We start from the raw sequence: 20,890 nt of genomic DNA on the forward strand, positions 1-20,890 counted from the left end.
AAATATGTGTATATGAAGATAATATATTGGTTTAATTAAAAGCCACAAGGCACAGCAGAAGTATATATATTTATGATATATATATGTATATATATCTCATATGTATATGATAGAAGCTGTGGCTTCTAAGGAAAGGTTCATGGGGAGGCAAGGAATTGTATACTGTTAACTTATTCACACCTAGATGCATGGAAACATACATGTACACACACATATACACATACACAGAGGAAAATGGCATGCATTACTAGGTAAGATGACATGAGATTCTGCATGCTTCATCACAACAAGCACTGACTGCATAAATGCTTCATGAACATGGCAGCTTAGTGATCATGTGGTCAATACGGGCAATCCTTACAGTGCATCAAAACATCTACCTTTTAAGTCCACTATGACTGACTCTGTACCCCCACCCTCAGCAGGAGCAGCCAATGGAGATTTACTGACCTGTCTCTGCTTCGTCGAGAGGGGAAGGCAGCATTGCAGCCAGCCACTGTGCAGACGTGCATCTCTTTTAAGTGAACGTTCCTGTAGTGAAGCTTCACACTGTAGGAGCTTTTGAAGCTCTTCTTGCACACATAACAGATTTTGGGGTCTGGACTAGAACACAGGTCACCTTCTGGGGAGAATTTTTGAGGGCTTCCATAATTCAGAGACGATGCGAAACTTTCATGCAAGGCAGCCATGCTGGCCCCCCCGCCATTGTACAGTCCATACTGGCTCATGTAAAACATGTCGTAAGTGGGGTCTGTGAATTCTTCCTTTACCTTGATGACGTCCTGGTGAGACGGCTCGCTGTGGTTCTCATCAGGCCTCTCGCTGTTCATCAGGACTTTTTCGCTCACCTCACTGTGAATGTGCTCATCCCCTTCCATGGATTCCTCACCAAGTTTAGGCTCTGAGGACTCAGACTCATTCTCATAGTCCCGCTCGGGCTCCTGGTCCTCAGATGTCATGCTGTCCGCCCTTCTTATTTCAGTTCTTGAAATGCACCGGGTCCGACTATGCTTAGAGAAGTCCTTCACAGACATGCCTGGGCTCATCTCCTCTTGGGAATGACAGTGATTGTCATGGCTCATGTCATTGACCACAGTTCCACCATCATTAGGGTCATCATCTTCGTCATCGAACTCGTCCGCTGTATCAATGATCTCCTTCTCAATTTTGACAGGCATGCTTGACTTCCTAGGCTTTTTCTTAGGTGCCAGGTCAGCACTGGGCTCATGAGTGCCCATCATCACTGCTGGCACTATTGGCTCAGAGGGGGGAGGAGGGTGCTGCTCTATGGGACCACTGGTTGGGATGATGGGACTGGTTGGGAGGGAGGTTGGAGGACTCACCATTTCCCCTGGAGTAAGTAAACTTCTATAAAAAGGAGGAACTGGTTGTACAGTCTTTAGCCCAGAAAATACCAACTGGCTAGGGAGAGGGTTCTGTAAGACGGGGTCGAGTGGAGGAGTGGTAAAACCCATTGGGGGCCGGCCAGGGCTTGTGAGTGTGAGATTTGATTTTGTACTAGCTATGACTGGAGTGGCAGCCCCTGACGTAGCCCGAATCAAATCTTTGTCTCGGTTATTCCTTAGCATAGGCATGTGAAGGCGGGGGTTGGGATTTGCGCTGTGGCGATTCCGGCTTCGAAGGGAACTGAAGACCATGTTGCAACCTTCAATGGTACATCGATGTTTAATCTTCAGGTGGACAGCATTATAGTGAATTTTGAGCGTACCTTTGTCATAGAAGGTCTTCCCACACGCATTACAGAACACTCTTCCTTTCCTCGAGGCTGACCCCATTCTTCTCATACGATGAATCCGGAAAGAGCTTTTTGGGTGTTCAGTTTTGCTTAGGTCACTGACTGGGGCAGAATTCTGAATAGGGGAGACACAAGCTGGCTCAGTTTTAGGCTCCACGTTAGTGATGCTCGTCAGGGCATTTCTATTGGGTGTCTGGTCACTCTTATAAGGTGTGGGGGATACTTCCGACTCACTGCTCTCATTGTACTCGTTCTGAGTTGAAATGCTGGGTTCCCGCAACCTCAGTCCAGGCTGCTCTAAGAGCAGCCCATTGGGAGGCAACCCTAACAGCGGGGCTGAGACGGGGTTTATATACTGGAAGGGAAGCAGAAACGCAAGGCTGTTTGGTATGTTCTCAAAATGATGGATGCTGGAAGGGTTGCTGTTCTCTAAGTGAGCAAGGAGGCTGGGGCTCCTGGTGCGGTTATTGCTTTCAATGAAAGTCCGTATGTCCGAGTCTGTCTTTGAAGATGGCACGGCCACAGCTTGCCCTTCTTTCTCCTGAATTGCCATCAGCTCCACGATGGATTTGGTTTCTCCAAACCGCAGAAACTGCTGAAGGGTGATGATTTCCTCTTCTCGAGACATGATGGCCCAGCGGTCCAGAACTTTGCCAGCAGCGTCCTACAGGCCACATCAACAAAGACAAATAAAAAAAACTTACTGATTGTGCATAATTATTTAATGCAACTGAAGGTGTTCTGGCAGCTTATGCAATGGAGAGCAAGAAGAGAAAATGGCATGCGAGCAGTGTTAATAAAAGTTAACACACAAAGCAAACTTTCTGCCATGCCAATGCAGCAATTACAGTCACAGCTACAGAAACAGATTGGGTTTAATAATGTCAAGACAAACAAAATGTGGATCACTGGAGCTCTGTGATCTAAAATGCCTTCAGTACTGCCATTTTAACACCAATGATCTATATACTATGCAACTCTTTAGCATATATTAATATGTGCAGCCTAGTATAAATGCAAAAACCCTGGACCCTAATCTTTGTTAAATAATGACACCATAGGAAAGAAATAAGTGTAGTTCACAAAACATGCTTCTCAAGTCAAGCAGACATGACGCTAGACTCAGTGGTGGAAATTCCTTTAAATGGGAGTTAATGTGGCTTTTGGAATAGTTAAAAAAAAATAGAAATGAGTAAAAGAGCATTTCCCCCTCAAAAGTCCAGCACTCCACTGCATACTGTCTTTTTTAAAAGGCTGTATTTTTATGCTGGTTAAGAATAGGCAATTTCATGAGGTGGAGTAAAGGAAACATCACTTGTGAAAGCTACCTTTCCTCTTCTTGAAAAACTGGCTGTAACCCAGCCATTTAAAGTTTGACGTATATTTAAAGTATATGACATCTTAGGATTTTGCTGAAAGGACAGGAATAGATACCTGAAAAGTAAGCACGTGAGGATTTTAGATGGAATACACGTGAAGCGTTGTCTCTCGGCATCCTCCTCCAAGAGCAAAGGGAGTCCACAGAGACGACACATCAGCCATCATCAGACTGCGTGTTGTTAAATATACATTAAAAAGCATTTCACACTTTCATTTTTGCTAGTAACTATGAGACTGCCTGGAGGTAGGACTTAAGAATACTGCAACGTAATGTCAGGCAATCCATTATAGCATGGGTTGAGAGAAATCTATTCAAACAGCTAAACAATGACTGTGTAAATTTTTTTTTAAGGCATCATTTCTTAGAACCCCCAGGATCAGGGATCGTTGTAGCCTTCTGTGTATGACACGTGCTCCAACTCTGACCATCATCTTAAGAACGTACAAAACCTAGAAAACCAAAATGGTGCTGGGGGAGTTGGGCAAGAGGGTCAGCTACAGGAAACTGGTTAGCATGTGTGCGGTCTTGGGTTCAAAACCAAATCAAACTTAAAAATGACTTACTTATTGGGTACAAAGACAAAAACCCTAACTTTACACTGGAGCAACCTAATATGACACCATAGGAAAGAATTAAATGCAGTTCATGAAACGTCCTCCTCAAGTCAAGCAGACATGATGCTGCATTGAGAGAGGGATCAAAGTTAAGCCCAGTGGAGGGAGGCATAGGCCATCTTGTACTCTTGATGACACAGGATGATTGGGAAGGGCAGTCTTAAAAACATTTTCCCTTCAACGCAATCATGAGAAAGGATCAGGAAAAGCAAAGCTGAGGGGCAGTCTATAACATACTGGATAAAACTCTTCAAAGTACAACAGTTATAGGGCAGGTGGCGAAGACATAATTGTATGGTGCTAGGGATATTAGATCAGAAAAGACATATTGGTGGGAAAAGTAGCAGAACGTGTAGAAAGACTCCAGATTTGATAATAGTACTATATCAATCTTGATTCCTTTGTTTCAACAACTGTGCTATGATTACACAAGATGTTACTCTAGGGAAGAGGGTGAGGATAAAGGAATCTTCACTGTTTTTGAGATGGAAAAGTCTATCCTCAGCCTTGGGGTATGAACTTCCCTCTAGACCACTCATGCTCTTAACCATCACAGCTAGTGTGAGTGATCTGAATTATGTTTTAAAAGTCGCTTGGATAGATTATACCATTCCTCAAATCAGTTTATAGAGTCAGCAAGCGTAGTTGTGCATTCCTATGAAAGCTACAAAATTCTTGCCCTCTCTCCATCATATAGAAACAATTGGCTTTAAGACGAAATGTTCTCAGACTCCCTGTTTAAAGTAAGCATAGTTTGGCATGGGTAGCTAGGAACTTCAGAAGATTCTGGAGTGCTGAAATAGCTACCAGACAACGGTCACTGGTAACTACTGATCTTAGAGCCTTGGTTTTGGAAAGTGGGGAACAGAAGAAAATGTTGGAGCTCTAGGAACGTAAAAAAGCAAATTGTGATTTTATATGCACTATTTCATTGACAGCAACACCCCCGCTCCATGCCACCACGATAGAATCCAGAGTATGGGGAACGTTAAACAAATAAGAAATCAGAAGCGACGTGTAAGACAACTTATGAAGGTTCCAAGAAGCCCTCTTCGAGTCTAAGGCTGTGATGCTTCAGATCTCTGGCTGCTTCCACAGGACTCCCTGACACTACTCTCTGATACACCACAGTGAGGACACTGATTAGAATGGTTTCTAGAACAATGTGCTGCCCTCTTGCTATCAGCCAGCTCTTGGGATTGCTCATTTCTGTTAAGCTGAACCCCAGTCTGAGCAGCAAGCATAGTCGTGCTTTCTCCATGCTCTGCCCAGGCATCCCGAACATAAAACTATAGGTCAACTCACACGCACCTTAAGATCACAGCCTATGGAGTTCAACGAGCCACATAAACCACAGCAACCAATAAGAGCCATCATGAAACACACCATCATCTCATTCCCCCATCTTCCCATCTCCCTCTTTCCATGGTACACAGCATCCTATGTGCTTTTTTCTCCTGGCTGCCACAACACCTGCTGTTTCTTCTAAAACCACCACCTGTTAGAAGTTTGTTAGTATCGAGTAGTCATCACTGAGAAATTAGAGGGTATAACATTAAAGCTATTTAATTTAGGTTTAAAAATTCCAAGTAAGGAAGACTCAGATCTTTGTTATCTCTCTCTCTCTCTCTCTCTCTCTCTCTCTCTCTCTCTCTCTCTCTCTCTCTCTCTCTCTCTCTCACACACACACACACACAAGTGTTTTATCTGTTAAGTTAAAAATGCAAGGTATAAAGACATCATACCAACATGTCTGCTAATGAATACACTGAAGAACAGCACGAATTTCTGGAGTCCAATATCAGGGTACCCTCTGGATCCTACCAATATGAAGGCTCAGGAGTCCTTTCCCAAGAGGTTTTCATTCATTTGATCACATTAGCCAGTAATTATCATATTTGTAAATGAAAAAAAAACTCAAAAGAGAGAGAAAAAAAGAAACAAGGAGTCCACAAGCTCCTTGCTAAGAATGGCTTAGTTTGGTTGTATTTATGGGATAAGCTGGTTCAAGGGAACAAGAAACCATCAGAGGTATTGAACAAAGCATCTACTGAAGATCCCTGTGGCAGAAGTCCCCACTGTTTAGTTCAGTGACGCTCACAAACTGACTGAAGCTAGAATGCGTTATAATCATTTAGAACAATCAAAAGCAGAACAAAACAACAGCAAAGACACACCAAGAAATAAACACCAAGTAATTTACCGCAGCCATGAACCATTTGGAAACTTTTAGGGCAATCTGATTCTGCCACAATAACTACAGGCAAAGAAATTCTTAGTAATTCATTTTTTATTATATTAAATGTTGATTAATGATTGATAAGGGAAACAAATTCAGGCTACCGTAGTTTTTGAGAAGTAAAGGTGATCAAATAAACATCATCAAGTGAATAAATTGTTAGATATTACCATGGAATGAGTACTAGCAACGCAAAATTCCAGTTTTGTAGGCATATGAGGATCATGACCTCACTGACAAACCCATAACAACAAGACATATATGTATAATATACATATAATATGTACATATTAAGGTCAAATATAAAGCTGGACTCTTGACTTCCTCTCTAGTTGATGACTCAATTCCTTTAGGCGTTTCCATTTATAACCAGAGTTCACTGACCTTCAGCCCATTATTTTGGGAAATGATATCTGTAAAATGATAATATGATTTGCACTGTTCAGTTAAATGTAAGGTATTATTGTAACTATGAGTTTCCTGTAAATAACCGGATCTACTATTAATTTTTAAAGTTGAGAAACAACAAGTAGTTGAGAATTAAAAATCTGTTCTATCAGATTCAGAAAAAGTCTAAAACACATAAAACACTAACATCTAGCCATATTATATAAAAAGACATCCTATTATTTCACCAGAATTGTCATATTTCTTACAGAAATCTGTCTGTTCTTAAGTAACTCGGGAGAGTGTTTGTTTAGCTGGTTGGTTTTTTATGATGAGGATTAAAACCAGGGCATCGAGTAAACTAAGCAAGTGCCCTACACCTGAAATACACGGCCGGCCTGGAAAGCCTAATTTTTAAACACTCTTTGTTTTTAGCTCTCACAGTTTCAATGGTTCACACTGACCCTGTCCAGAAGGCCTCTCACAAGACTTGCGGCTTCAAGATAACGTAGGAGGTTGGCTGGTTAATCTCATCTGGGGAGAGGGACTATAGAGAAGGAAAGGCTGTAATGAGATAGAAGAGAGACCAGCGAAGTGGTATTGGGGTGGACTACCAAGTGATCTCAAGATCAGAGTAAGAATGAGCTCACGTATGTTCTCAGCAGGCCACTAACCATGTCATAGCACAGAGGAGAGGGAACTGCCCCTTTGTTGTTCATGGAAGACTATAAACAATACCAAATACAGCACACACTGAAAGCGTGTAAGAGGAAAGCAATACGGAGGAAGAAATCAGGAAAAGATCAAATTCACTGTGGCCTTAAAAAAAAATCCCAGAAAAAGTTCTAACCAAAAAAGTGGAAGACTTATAGAACACAAACTAAGACACTGAAGACACTGAAGAAGATACCAGAGACAGAAAGACCTTCCATGCTCATAGACTGGCAGGATAAATGTTATAAAAATGACCATCCTGCAAAAAGCAGTCTACAGAATCATTGCAATCCCCATCAAAATTTCATTGCCATTTTAAAAAGAAATTGTAAACAATCCTAAAATTCATATGGAAGCACAAAGGATATAGATAATCAAAACAGTCCCAAACAATCCAAATACTGCTGGGGCTACCACCAGTCCTGACTTCAAGCTATACCAGAGTGCTGCAGTAGTAAAAGCTACCATCCCTAGCAATCAGAAAAATGAAGCCAGTACTTCTCTGAGAGTCCACCTTACCCACGCAGAATGGTCAGGATTAAGGAAACAAGACAAGTGCTGGCAAGGATGTTGGAAATAGGGAATCCTAATATTCCTGCTGGTGGGAATGCAAATTGGTGCAGCCATTGTAGAACTCAGCGAGCTTTACCCCGCCCCCAGAAAATTAGAACTAGAGCTTCCCATACAACTCACATCTACCACTTTGGGGCAACCCCAGGAGTCTCAATTCCATACTGTAGAGACACAAGCTCTATCCACAATAGGTAGGGCACATTAGGATATGGAAACAGCCTGGACACAGTATCAAAGCAGCACGCAAATCTGTATCTCTCTCCTCTTCGATTAGTGTACTTCGCAGAGATTATCAGAGGACTATCTTTGTCCAGTCTATGTGTGTGTTGGGGTGGGGGGAGCTTGTGGTAGTTAATGCAGATATTCACAACTGGTCAAATACGGAGAATACGTGACTATAGAATACACAGATAAAACTGAAAATCTTTATCATGCTCCTCCCAAAAGCCCAGGGACCACTGTGGAAGAGGAGATGGAAAGATTGCCTGAGGCAAAAGTCAGAATGGGCTGAAGAGAAACAGTCTTTGGGCCTTGACAGACCCCTGCACTCACAGCGGCTGTTTGGCTTCCCCAGACCTGCACATGATCAAGCCAGTCAGCATTCTAGCAGGAAGCTGCTGGAGGGACTCCTGAGTCCCCAGCTGACAAGGGACAGCTAATGGCTTCTGGGGGAGGAAGAGTCGGTTTTCTTTAATGGCCTGGCTTCTTGTAGGCCGACCATCGTTTAGTGGATGGCCCCACACCAAGAAGGGCATGTACAACACAATTGGAGCTGATGGGCCACTGCACTTAATATAACGGACCTGAAGCTGGGGAGGGCCTCTGGAGGTGAGAGTAGACCAGGGAGGCATTAATGGAGGAGTGGTAATAAATTGGATCAAAATACATTGCATGTAATGCTAAAATAATTCATAAAATATTTTTAAATTAAGCACATAATTTAAGGATATTCACTCTAATAATAGAAAAGAAAAAAGTAGAAATTTTCAAATTAAAGTCATAAAAGAAAACCCTCTAATGGTTAATCTAAAAACTAAAAAATTTCCTCTTCTATAAGTTCAGATTTTAAAGTTAAATGACACCAATCTCTAACGGCTCCTGACAACCTAAAACAGAACTGGAAGTTATAAGACTGTTTTGACTTCATATCCAGATATTTATAACACGCTTTATTAGAAGAGGTCATCACGGCTACACTGATACTGGCTTTCATGACCAGCTTCCTATGGAGAGTTTATCTTTGTTTTCTTTCAGGTTAACACAGCATCAAGGCAGGAGACATGGCTCAGATAAAAGGTACAGAAATTATGGAATTTCAAGCCCACTTAAGTTTAAGTACTCAGGTCAAATTAAACAGTGATCGCTAAATTAAAAATCAATGAGACAATACCACTTACAACTTACATCACGTATTTTGTGACATTTCCTAGACGTCCAAGTTATGGGACAGAAGCAATGGAATAATACTATTGGGCAATACAAAGTAATACATTTTATATACATTGTGCCATAGGTAACTTTGCAAAACACTGTTCCTGCATGTATCCTGAATGGATACAATATTCTCCCAACCCAATGAGAATTCATAGAAAGCAAGATTACAGTAACAGTCTGCTGGTTATGGTTACCAGGGGTGGAAGTCGGGAAGGAAACTGACTAGGCACAGTATTATGGAACTCTTTGAGGTGATGATAACATTTTGCCATAAGTGTCTGTACAGATGTATACTTAGGTAAATCTTACTGTTTTTAAAATATACCTTGGTGAACTTAATTCTGAAGTTAAATTACATAAATTGTATGACATCCAAAACTTACAAATTTCTGTCTCCTAAATTATACTGTGACTATAATACAAGCGTGCATATCCCTAATCTCTATTAGTAAACTATGTAAGGCAATCTGTGATATAAGAACTAAACATTAAAATTTCTACTTAGTACCAACAAAGACAATTTTTGTTAACATTCTAGACATGAACTTACAATGATATAACACTAATTTATAGACTTATTTTTGTTGTATATGTGTGTTTATGTCTGGGTATATGTGAGCCTCCGCATACATATAGTTCAGAGGAGAACTAACGGGAGTTTGTTCTCTTTTTCCACCGGGTAAGTTCTGAGAATGGAACTCAGGTCTTCAAGGCTTGGTGGCAAGTGCCTTTACCTACTGAGCTATCCTACTGACGTTCAAGCATGAATTTAGGAAGTTCTATTTATGTCAGGTTAAACACTCTACATATTTTTATTAATGGGAATATACTCATATGCTTTGGGGGCTTCTGGTCACAGAGCTAACAACAGAGTGTGTAGGCAGGAATTATGCACACACACCACACACTGAGATATTGATACACTCTTACTTCTTCCCTCTTTTCTTCAAGCTGGCCTTGTCTTTAGAAAGACATGTCTCAGAATACATGCAGGAATTAGAAATATATCAATCTGGATTCGCAAGAGGAGAATTTGGTGAGTTCATATCATTATCTAAAATGAACCAAACAGAGTAATGCCATCAACTTTACAGACGGAGGTAGGATGGTGTCCTAGCTAAGGTTTCTTTTTTATTGTTTTTATTGAGCTATACATTTTGCTCTGCTCCCCTCCCTTCTTCTCACCTCTCCTTCTACCCTCTCCCATACTTCCCATGCTCCCAATTTACTCAGGGGAGCTCATCTTTTTCTGCTTCCCATGTAGATTAGAGCCACGTATGTCTCTCTTAGGGTCCTCATTGCTATCTAGGTTCCCTGGGATTGTGATTTGTAGGCTGGTTTTCTTTGTTTTATGTTTAAAAACCACTTATGAGTAAGGACATATGATAATGTCTTTCTGGGTCTGGGTTACCTCACTCAATATGATGTTTTCTAGCTCCATCCATTTGCCTGCAAATTTCAGATGTCGTTTTTTTCTGCTGTGTAGTATTCCATTGTGTAAATATACCACATTTTCCTTATCTATTCTTTGGTAGAGGGGCATTTAGGTTGTTTCCAGGGTCTGGCTATGACAAAAATGCTGCTATGAACATAGTTGGGCACATGTACTTGTGGTAAGATTGAGCATCTTTTGGATATATACCCAAAAGTGGTATCACTGGATCTTGAAGAAGGTTGTTTCCTAAGTTTCTGAGAAATCAGCATACTGATATCCAAAGGGGCTGTACCAGCTTGCACTCCCTTAGCTAGAGTTTCTATTGAAAAGATGAAAAATGAAGACTAAAAGACAAGTTGAGGAGGAACGGGTTGATTTATACTTCCATATCACTTATCATCATGGAAGGAAGTCAGGACAGGAATGCTAACTGGGCAGAACCTGAAGCAGGAGCTGAGGCAGAGTTCACGGAGGGGAGCTGCTTACTGGCTTTTTCTCAGTAGCTTGTTCAATCTGCTTCCTTATAGAATCCAGGACCACCAGCTCAGGAATGGCACCACCCACAATGGACTGAATCCCCCCCCCCCATACCAAAAACTAAATAAGAAAACGCAGCTGAACCTTATAGAGGCATTTTTTCAACTGAGGTCCCTACTTCTCCTAGCTTGTGTCAAGTACGTAAGTCCAGCCACGGCTGGACATAGCTAGCTTTAGGTAAGAGAAGTGGCAGGGGTTTGAGGGTAACCCTTTGGAGACATAGTTTAACCCTTCACAAACTTTCAGTATCCTTCCATTCTCCCGAGATCTACCAGTCACTAAAACTAAGGATCCACTCACAAGGAAAAAGAAAATCCTTCAATGTTAAATTTTCACTTTAAGCCAAACCCACTTTTTGAGCTCTTATTTTAGCCTTAAATCTTAACTAGGGACTCTGATATTTCAAAATGATTCCACCTCCTTTTTAAAAAAATTATGTTTATCTCACTAATTTATTTGATTTGGCATTTTTAAGTGCTCACGGACCAATGTTTGTATGTATATGTGCCTGTATGTATGTGTGTATAAGTGTATATATGTATGTATGCACGCAAACAAAAGAGGAAGATAAAGAAAATGGTTACACAAAAAACAAATCTGTCTGAATAGATTCTGGGAACTACTTAGGGAAAGTTTTTAAGCAATGCTGTGATAATTTCTGAGAAACACTTAAAGTCATGTGGGAAAGCATCTTGGCATGCTCATTTGTTTTAGTAAATTTTACATTTAAACATATTTCTTTCTGGGTACTGCCTGAGAGATGTGCCACCAGTATACACAGCATCCATCAGAGCAGTTTGGTTGTGTAAGTAAACAAAACTCACACTGCTTTCTAGTCACACAGCGCCCTTTTATGTGACTGCTCGTCTGGCTTTTGAAGCTAATGTTTCCAGGAGGCCAGCTGTAACAACTGTAATATCTGTAGGCAGAATGAAACATACTCATTCATACCATGACTGCACCAAATGGTTCAAATTAGACTTTACTTTTAAAGAATCAACATTTGTTTTGGGCACTGAAAACCCTACTCATTTTCTATGACTTGGAAATTTGTATTTTGCAGAATTCCCAAGGAGCGCATTTCACCTTCAAAATACAATGTTGACTAATTACACCCTTTTCTTCTTGCCTGGCTATAAAAGAATTGTCCCCTGAGAAAAGAATCAAGGCGTGGCACAGACAGGAAGACAGACATCCGAATAAAACTCAAATGTGGATTTGATTTGTCAGTATTTGCCCATGTGATTATCTTTTGTAAACCAACATGCTTTCCTCATCCATGCAAGACAGTCTTTGTCATGAAAGAAGTGTGTCAACATGAGACCTGGGCATCTGCTGGCTTACTGTGATTGCAGAAGCTGATACTAAATTCACTATATGCCTACATGCAAAACTGAACTCCAAACATCTTCATATTACTTTTCCACCCCTACCCCCAAAGAACAGTCACAGAAACACACACAATGGATTAGAATGTTGACGCTTTCACAAAACGTTGCACTGAGCAATCTTCTGTCATTCTGTGACTAAATAAATATTAGTCCTTGTTAGTGAAGCCTGTTCTCTACAAATATTTTCTGTACACAAGGGCTGACATTTTAAGTGATACTTACCACACTTGTGTGCATGCACATCCACGTGTATGTGAACACAGAAGATGCTGACCTTACTGTTCCGGCTGTATCTGAACCAGTTGTATATGAAATCAGTTTTATGTAGTATTCAAGATGCTTCATCTTTGAGAATGGACATAATGATGTGAAGCCTATCATATTACTTGAAAAACTATACCAAGTACAAACTTACTGCTTCTGCTTGGATGAGACTAGAAGTTTAAGGAACAAGACCTTATATAGCTCACAGGGTAAGGAAGCAGCTACATGATAACTTTATGTTACATTTAGGTTCTGGCTGCTTAAGATACAGTTAGCTATAATTTGTCTTTCTGATTCACATCTGAAAATACTTTCTACAGTAAAAAGTTATTTTTTAAGGAGTGAAAACTCAGTAAGCTAAGCAATCTATCCTCCACAAATGATTAACTATCTACACAAAACAGCTTTATCAAAATGCTAGAGAAACTAGCTTTAAAAGGCTAATCTGATTTTAAAACATAACTGAGGAGAGGGAACCTGAAATGAACCTATCCTATAGCCATACTGATGAATATCTTGTATATCACCTTAGAATCTTCATCTGGCGATGGATGGAGATAGAGATAAAGAACCAAATAGGAGCACCGGACTGAGCTCTTAAGATCCAAATGAGGAGCAGAAGGAGGGAGAATATGAGCAAGGAAGTCAGGACCACTAGGGGTGCACCCACCCACTGTGACAGTGGAACAGATCTATTGGGAGCTCACCAAGGCCAGCGGGACTGGGACTGAATAAGCATGGGATGAAACCGGACTTTCTGAACGTGGTGAACAATGAAGGCTGATGAGAAGCCAAGGACAATGGCACTAGGTTTCCATCCTAATACATGAACTGGCTTTGTGGGAGCCTAGCCTGTTTGGATGCTCACCTTCCTGGACCTGGATAGAAGTGGGAGGACCTTGGACTTCCCACAGGGCAGGGAATCTGGACTGCTCTTCATTCTCAAGAGGGAGGGGGAATGGAGTGGGGGGGAAGGGGGAGAGGGGGAGCGGAGTGGGGGGAGGGGGCAATGTGTGGGAGGAGGGGGAGTGAAATGGGAAATGGGGAGGAGGCGGAAATTTTTTTTCAACAACTAAAAAAAATAAAAAAAGACTGCAAAAAAAAACACCACATTTTGTTTTGTTTTTTAAACCATCATTTAAGCAGGGTGTGTAGCTCAGTGGTAGAGCACTTGCTTACTTCTGACAATGAGATTCTGGGATTTGTTCTCTAACACCAACAGCAACGCACACACACACATGCACACACATGCACATGCACACACATGCACACATGCACACATACACACAGCACACACACATGCCTGGCAAGAATATGTAATTTGCAGAACACCACCTCATTTTATTTCAGTAACAATCTGCAGACTGCTTTTAGTTTTAGAACTATGATTATGATAGATCACCCCGGTGTTATAGCACAGTAAATCACAGAAGCTCTGGGGGCCAACAGGACTTTGTTAATTTACTCTGGAATTTTAGATTATCCAAATTAGAACCAGTGATAGGCATTTCCTGTCTGGGCATTTGTTTGTAAAGAAATAATGCAGGTGTCTTGCTTTACCTATGAAATTCAGAAGAGTAAATTCTAGCAAAATTTAGGATTACATTTCAAAGATTCAAAAACATTTTTTTCAAGTTACTTATATCTATTGTAAATCAAACCTGAGAAACTTTGAAAGAAATCATGTGTTTTCATATTTAATAAAATGAATAACTCAAATTTTTAAATTCTGGGACTGAGGTCTGACTCCACTGCCTCTCTCAACCACTGAGCTAATGTCCATGCCTGAAGGTCCCATATCTTAAATTTCTATTTCTAGCATATTCAACCCCTTGTTGTAAAGTGCTCATGAGTCCTTAATTTTAAGCACAAAATACCTAATCCTAACTAGTTTATAATTAAAATATACTTTGTATCTTAAAATTGCACAGTTTGATTATTCTTAATTTAACAGAGTTATTCAAATTTAGGGAATAATATAATTAAGAACGTGACAGACACCTAAAAATTAGTCTTGGTTTTGCCCATGACCAGCTATATGAGAGCTAAATCATACCATCCAGCTTCAGTGTGTCCATGTGTAAACAAAGGCCGTACTACCACCTGGTCCAGAACTCCTCTATTCCATCATCTGTGTATAGACTCTAAACATATCGTTAATGTGAATTAAAATATTTTAAAAACTGGCAGTTTTACTTTTAACCAACTTGTTTTCAGAATATGGATATTTGGAATGAAGGCATTCATTTTTATTTCTGAGAGTCTTAGATTTTCTGGAATTCTGGATCCTGTCAATCTCCCAACCTCCTCCATGATGATTATGTCTGGGCTGTTTACCTATGATGTAATTAAAGGTCCTGGCTCTTCTTGATTAACTTTGAATTCTGGTCAAATAAATGACCAGTCTAGTGATAACCCTTGTTTAAAACTTGGGCAACCATCCTGATAAGTTCTTCTAAGGGCTTTGAGACACCTGCCCACCACATTGCCCATTAAAGTTTCGAAGGGCTTATGAATATTTTGCAGCTTGAAAGTAGAACTGTATCTTTTTGTTAAATATTAATAATTATTTATAGTCTCCAACAAAGTGTGTGGCTCTGAAAAGACAGCAGCAGTTAAGTGTATAAGATCCTCTCCTTAATTAAACTTTAGATAGACATGGGACAGACTGGACACATGGACATTGCTGAGAGTCTAGACAGTAAATAATTTGTGTTCAGGATAGCAAGGGGATGGTTTGAAATCCGCAGAGAAAACACTAGAAACAGGAGGAAAGAGAGGAGCGTCCCCACAAATGACCCCATTTTCTTCTCTTGTTCACAAAGATGAAGCTCATGTCCTGTGATGGCCATCAGTCTGCTGGCTCTGCACTAACCCAGACTCGCCAGGGCTCTTCTGATAGCCTTGCTCTGAGTGTGCATTTCCACAAATTTCTGCCCCTGAATTTCCAGGCAGATTCCATATGTCGGCAGGGCTCTGCTGGGCTTCACATTCTAAAACAGTCACATAGAGAATCCTGTATTTTCCCATAATGCTTGAGGAAGAACAAAAACAGACCCCAAAATGTTTCATTGTGCGGTTATTTGCATATCAGATAATGTTGAAAACCTCACCAGCATTCAAAGGCACAACCTTTACTCTTTGTTCTATCAGCATATTCCTGACACTGATACAGAGCTTTCAAAGCTTGAATGAATGAACTAATTCATGTATCACACCTGGAATTGTTCTTTCCAGCAGAAGCAGACTGAACAACCCAAAGGAACTTTAACATATTCATTAGAAATTGAGAGATGAGGACCCACGACCAAGTGTGTGATTGACCAGGAAGATGTATTGAGAGATTTAACTTTTGTTCTCTGGGCATGAGAAGAGCAGCAAAAGGCAAGATTAATTTCCTGCGTTATCATTCATCAGGGAACAACACAGTATTACTTGTAACATACACAGGCTATTGATGGATACAGTCTCCTTTGATTGTTCAGACTAAATGTGTTCCTATAAAAGGCACCCACACATACATGCGTGTATAATTATAAACCCAAATATTCATTAATAGTTTGGGTTTCTGTATTTCTACACACAAGATATCAGTAGAGACATTAGATATCTTATTTGGCCACAAGAGAGGTGATTTGGGGCTGGTGGTGGACTGAGCAAATTTAGGCCAAAAAAAAAAAACAGAAAAATTAAATGATCGATATACATTACCATAGCAGAAAATTCAGAAATTCAAAATAGGGGCTAAGAGGAGGAAGCATGCATTACAGAGGACAAGGTAATAACCGCGTCTGCATGCCTTAATACCCTCTTGTCCCAGCAGCCCTGACTTTCTGAGCAGCCCACTTCTCCACATTAGCGGTAGTCATTTGGAGAGCAGCAAACGTGCCATTAGAAGCACTTTTACAAGTGTATATTCATCCACCAATTAGCTTAATGTGGCCGCTTTCTGCATATTTTCTATCCAGGCTTGCACAAATCTTATTAATATTTCCCCCTAGCGCTTTGACAGATTACCTTGTCATTACGCATCCCGGAGCCTTTTAAACAATATGGGTAAACTACTGTTTGTGAGGTTAATGACAATTATCCCCTAATTACTGCATAAGTCACTCACTCCACTTTATCTCATAGGCAGGGTTCTGCTCTGTGTATCTGCCATTGTGTCACCGTAAATGAATCTTGTATGGCTATGTTTATCTGCCACTGCCTTGTAAATTATACTGACAGAAGAATGAACAAATTACTGTATGTCATCACTTAAATACTACTTCTGAAATTAAAATAAAAAAAAAGCTTCAGCACAGAGCTTGGATTTTAGCAGATTACAATTAGTAAAAACATATTTAATGTTTTATGTTACATTTCAAGACTGAGAGCCTGAAATTTAGTAGTGGAGTCACAACAATGAGGCTGGGGTGAGTGGAAGGTGAAAAGCTATGGGGATAAAAAGAAAGGGGTGGGAGGAGGAGGAGAATGAAATAATGATGCTAGCCTGACCTCCTGAATGCATTTCCTATTACTTTAATAGTTGATATGGCATTCTGGAAGTATTTTCCAAGGTTTATCAATTTTAAATCAAATTAAATGGGTTAGGGCTAAGCCATCCTCTTCAGCTGGGATCATTTTTTTCGGTTACTTATAACTACTCCAGACACAAACACAGAATCTATGTAATTGAGAACAGATAATGTAATAAAGGCCACAGGCTAAGCCAATTTCATTGATGCATTTTTAAACATTATTAAACAGGTTCAGAAACACTGTTTCCAAACTTGCATTTGAAATTGTTTAACAATGTTTACATCAGGAAAATTAGTTTAGTCCATTGTTGCACTACGGTGACTATATCTGCTCTGATAAAATTTACAGAGAAAATAAGGACCACATACGACTCTTTTTCAAAAAAGAGGTGGAATGGGTCAATTGCAAATGATGTTTAAAGAGGGTTGTTCTTTTGTTTGTTTTTGTTTTTCAGCCCGAAATCGAAGCTTTTGCAGACTGTCAGGTAGATAAATGTCTGCACGAGAATGTCAGACACATTTAGCTTCTTGAGATGACCACCACTTAATATTTTAAACCTTTTTGAAATGGAAGATATTTAAAAAGTCTGCACTTAATGACACCAGGGTGGCCGATCACTGGCAAGCGTAGGAAACAGGGGACTGTGATCTGAACGCTAGCTCTCAACCCTCAATTAGCTGGGCGTGGGGAAAGCGTGCATGGAATTGCCTTGTGACAGCAGTGGTTGGGAAGGAGGGCTCCGGCACCGACCATAAAGCTGTCTGATGGCGGCACGCTCTCCAAACAGTTCCTCTTGGTGCCCTTGCTGAACAGCCTGGAAGAAAATGCTGCGGCAAAGGCAAAGGAAAACATGAAAGCCAGGCTTGACAGGTCTAGCTCGGGGGCTGCTGGATTCTAAGTACAACCCCTAGGGCTCCAATCCCAGAGACTGATCTTGTCTGGATGGTGTTTAGGCAATGTAGCTTCAGCCAAGCAGAGGCTGCAGGTCAAAGCGGAAACACCAGACAAGGCTCCTGCTTCTTAAGTCTTTTTTAAGTTAGGAGGAACGGGCTCCTGGTTAAGATCGTCATCACTATGACACTAGTAAGAATTTTAAAGCCTCTTCCTGTTTTAAAAATACGAATTACGGGCATTTATGCATAATATAACTTGGGAAAGTGACTTTACCTGTGCTAACGGTACATGTAACTGCTTACCTGTGTGCTTAGAGTATAATGAACATATACACTAAAGCAGATAAAGTATTGTAATGAGTTCATGAAATCAGTGCGATTTAGACGAAGGTAAGTATGAATACCGAAAGGCACGTGGGCATGAGCTAGCGTGAAAACATCAACGAAGGAAACAAATAGCATTTCCTTCCTCGCTTTACCCATCTCTTTACGTGTTCACCACTGCACACTGCTGTCGTCACATTTCCAAACTTTAGGGATGTTTCACTCTTTCTAAGAAATCTTTAGAGCAGAGATTCTTAACCTATGGGTCGCAACCCTCAAAAGACCATCGGAAAACACAGGTATTTACATTAAAATTTGTAACAGTAGTAAAATTACAGTTATTAAGTAGCAATGAAAATAATGTTATGGTTGGGGTCACCACAGCATGAGAAACTGTATTAAAGGGTCACAGTGTTAGGAAGGTTGAGAACCACCGCTTTAGAGGCTCACTATTATAGTAATACATTCCTGTGTCTGGCATCTGAAGGTCCCTCAATACAGGCCTGACCTACTCTTCACACATCAGCTCTCGGGGAGACCTCTGAACCTCCAAGTCAAGAGCTACTTGTTGCGAGTATAGAAACTACCGAATTGTCCTGGCTTCTCTCTGCCTTCTATCCCCATTCTCTTCCACCTAGGCTCAGCTGAAACAAACCATAAGATGTCGGATGCTCCATTCCTTCTTGCCACTCCCAGAAACCCTCAATAATTGACTTCCACTTCCAGGTCACACATGCCTCTGAACAGCAGGCTTACGGACCTTTCCACCCCACTGCCGAGATGAACGGATGCTACATGAGTGTATTAGTGGCGGGCATGGAGTGGCGGGGAGGCCGCCAAAGCCCATGCAGCTCATGATGGTTCTCAGGTGAGCAGTTTCGCTTGCCGGCCACCAGCAGCCTGAGGTTGCTTTGGTGTGTCCCCCACAGCATGCTCTTTGTCTGCTAGTCCAGTTCTCCACTCAGGTAAGGCAGACTGTGCTCCATCCCATTCCCACACCCAGGGTTAAGTGCATTCTAATTGGTATGATGCTCCCCAACCTCCTATCTGAACTACTCAGAAGGCATCTCCCCATGGACGGAACTCTCCTGACTATACAAAAGGCCTCCAGCAGAAATGTCAGGTTGTTTCCCCTGGGTCTGCGGAGGCAGAGAGACAGCCTCCCGACTATTGCTACAGGGACAGAACGGTAGCTTGAGAAAATAATAGATAGTTAAGCTTAATCCCTTCCTTTTCTCCCTGTAAGTACCAGAAATTGTCTATTCTTAGGAAGTGTTTTTTCAAATGAGTCTACATTCATGTTGGACATTTTCTTCAACAAAAGTAAGTTCTACTGTATAGACAACCAGAAAGCAAAATGTTGCTGGTGTCTATGACTATGGAGTGGCTAGATGTAACTTAGCAGTTAATATTACACACAGATATAAACACTGCAAAGATAAATGTATGTATATTAAGATTTCCCTCCATTTTCTCTTCTGCCAATAACATTTTATCAGTTCCTAAATTCTTTCCTAGTCTTCACATCACTCCTGTTAATTTTCATTTATGGCCTACATCCACTCTATTTTATGAAGAAAACTGCAATTCTGAGATTTCTTTTGAGATTTGGCCTGAAGGTCAATAAAACTAACACCCTTGGGTTATGACGTTGACTAGTAGTGTTGTGCTTGCTCAGAAGATGCCAGGCTTACCTCAGGCATCCTCCCTCCACCTGAATTACAATATAACCATTTCCAAAGAACAAGAGTCTGAAGGGGGAGGGTTGTGAAACAAAGAAACAATGTCCAATCTAAAACATATACAAGAGAGGGAAGCTTATTTTTGCTAACATCTAAATTTTAGGCTTAAAGGCTTTTAGTAATATGGCCTTTATGCCTTAGTTTCTTCATAGGCAAAGTTAGATTAAAAAATCAGTTACTGCTGGAGCTATGAAAATAATTTAAAAACTAATAGGACTACCTGGTATGCCTGTGCTCTGGCACTGAGACAGGGGAAAGGTCCTTGCACACATGTTTTGTGTTTATTTACGCAAGCTTGAGATCTTGTTACTCATCTGAATGATAAGAGGTTGGGCAACTCAGGTCATAGGCACAATAGTTTTGGAGCTACTCTTCAAATCAGCCTGTCTGTGGAACATACAGAACACTTGTAATGGCGAGTCTTCTGCCTCCACACCCCTGCTTGGTCCCTTCCCCATTCCTCCCTGACTTCCAGGGCGGAGACATTACTTAATGGGTCATGTGGAGTCTGTTCATATATCTGCTCCTTTCTTTCACCTGTCTTTTACACCAATTCTTACATGTTTATTAACGGCCGGTCTTATTTTCTAACTTGGTGGTTTTAGCAGTTTCTAACGTACTCCCCTCACACATTTACAGGATGCGACGTTGCTTTTCTATACCTCTGCTCACGTTACAACTG

The 20,890-nt window shown here is 40.8% G+C and overlaps 1 protein-coding gene across 2 annotated transcripts in view; it reads right to left on the reverse strand.

Moving 5' to 3' along the window:
• Bnc2 (basonuclin zinc finger protein 2) overlaps positions 1 to 20,890 on the reverse strand; it is a 402,071-nt gene that overhangs the window by 18,698 nt on the left and 362,483 nt on the right. For both annotated transcript variants that reach the window (XM_075946140.1, XM_075946141.1), the window contains one exon: positions 451 to 2,420. In XM_075946140.1, the coding sequence (XP_075802255.1) occupies positions 451 to 2,420 (1,970 nt within the window). The remainder of the gene's footprint in view (positions 1 to 450; positions 2,421 to 20,890) is intronic.

Source organism: Microtus pennsylvanicus, chromosome 13 (genome assembly GCF_037038515.1).
Source record: "Microtus pennsylvanicus isolate mMicPen1 chromosome 13, mMicPen1.hap1, whole genome shotgun sequence".
Lineage (NCBI taxonomy): Eukaryota > Metazoa > Chordata > Mammalia > Rodentia > Cricetidae > Microtus > Microtus pennsylvanicus.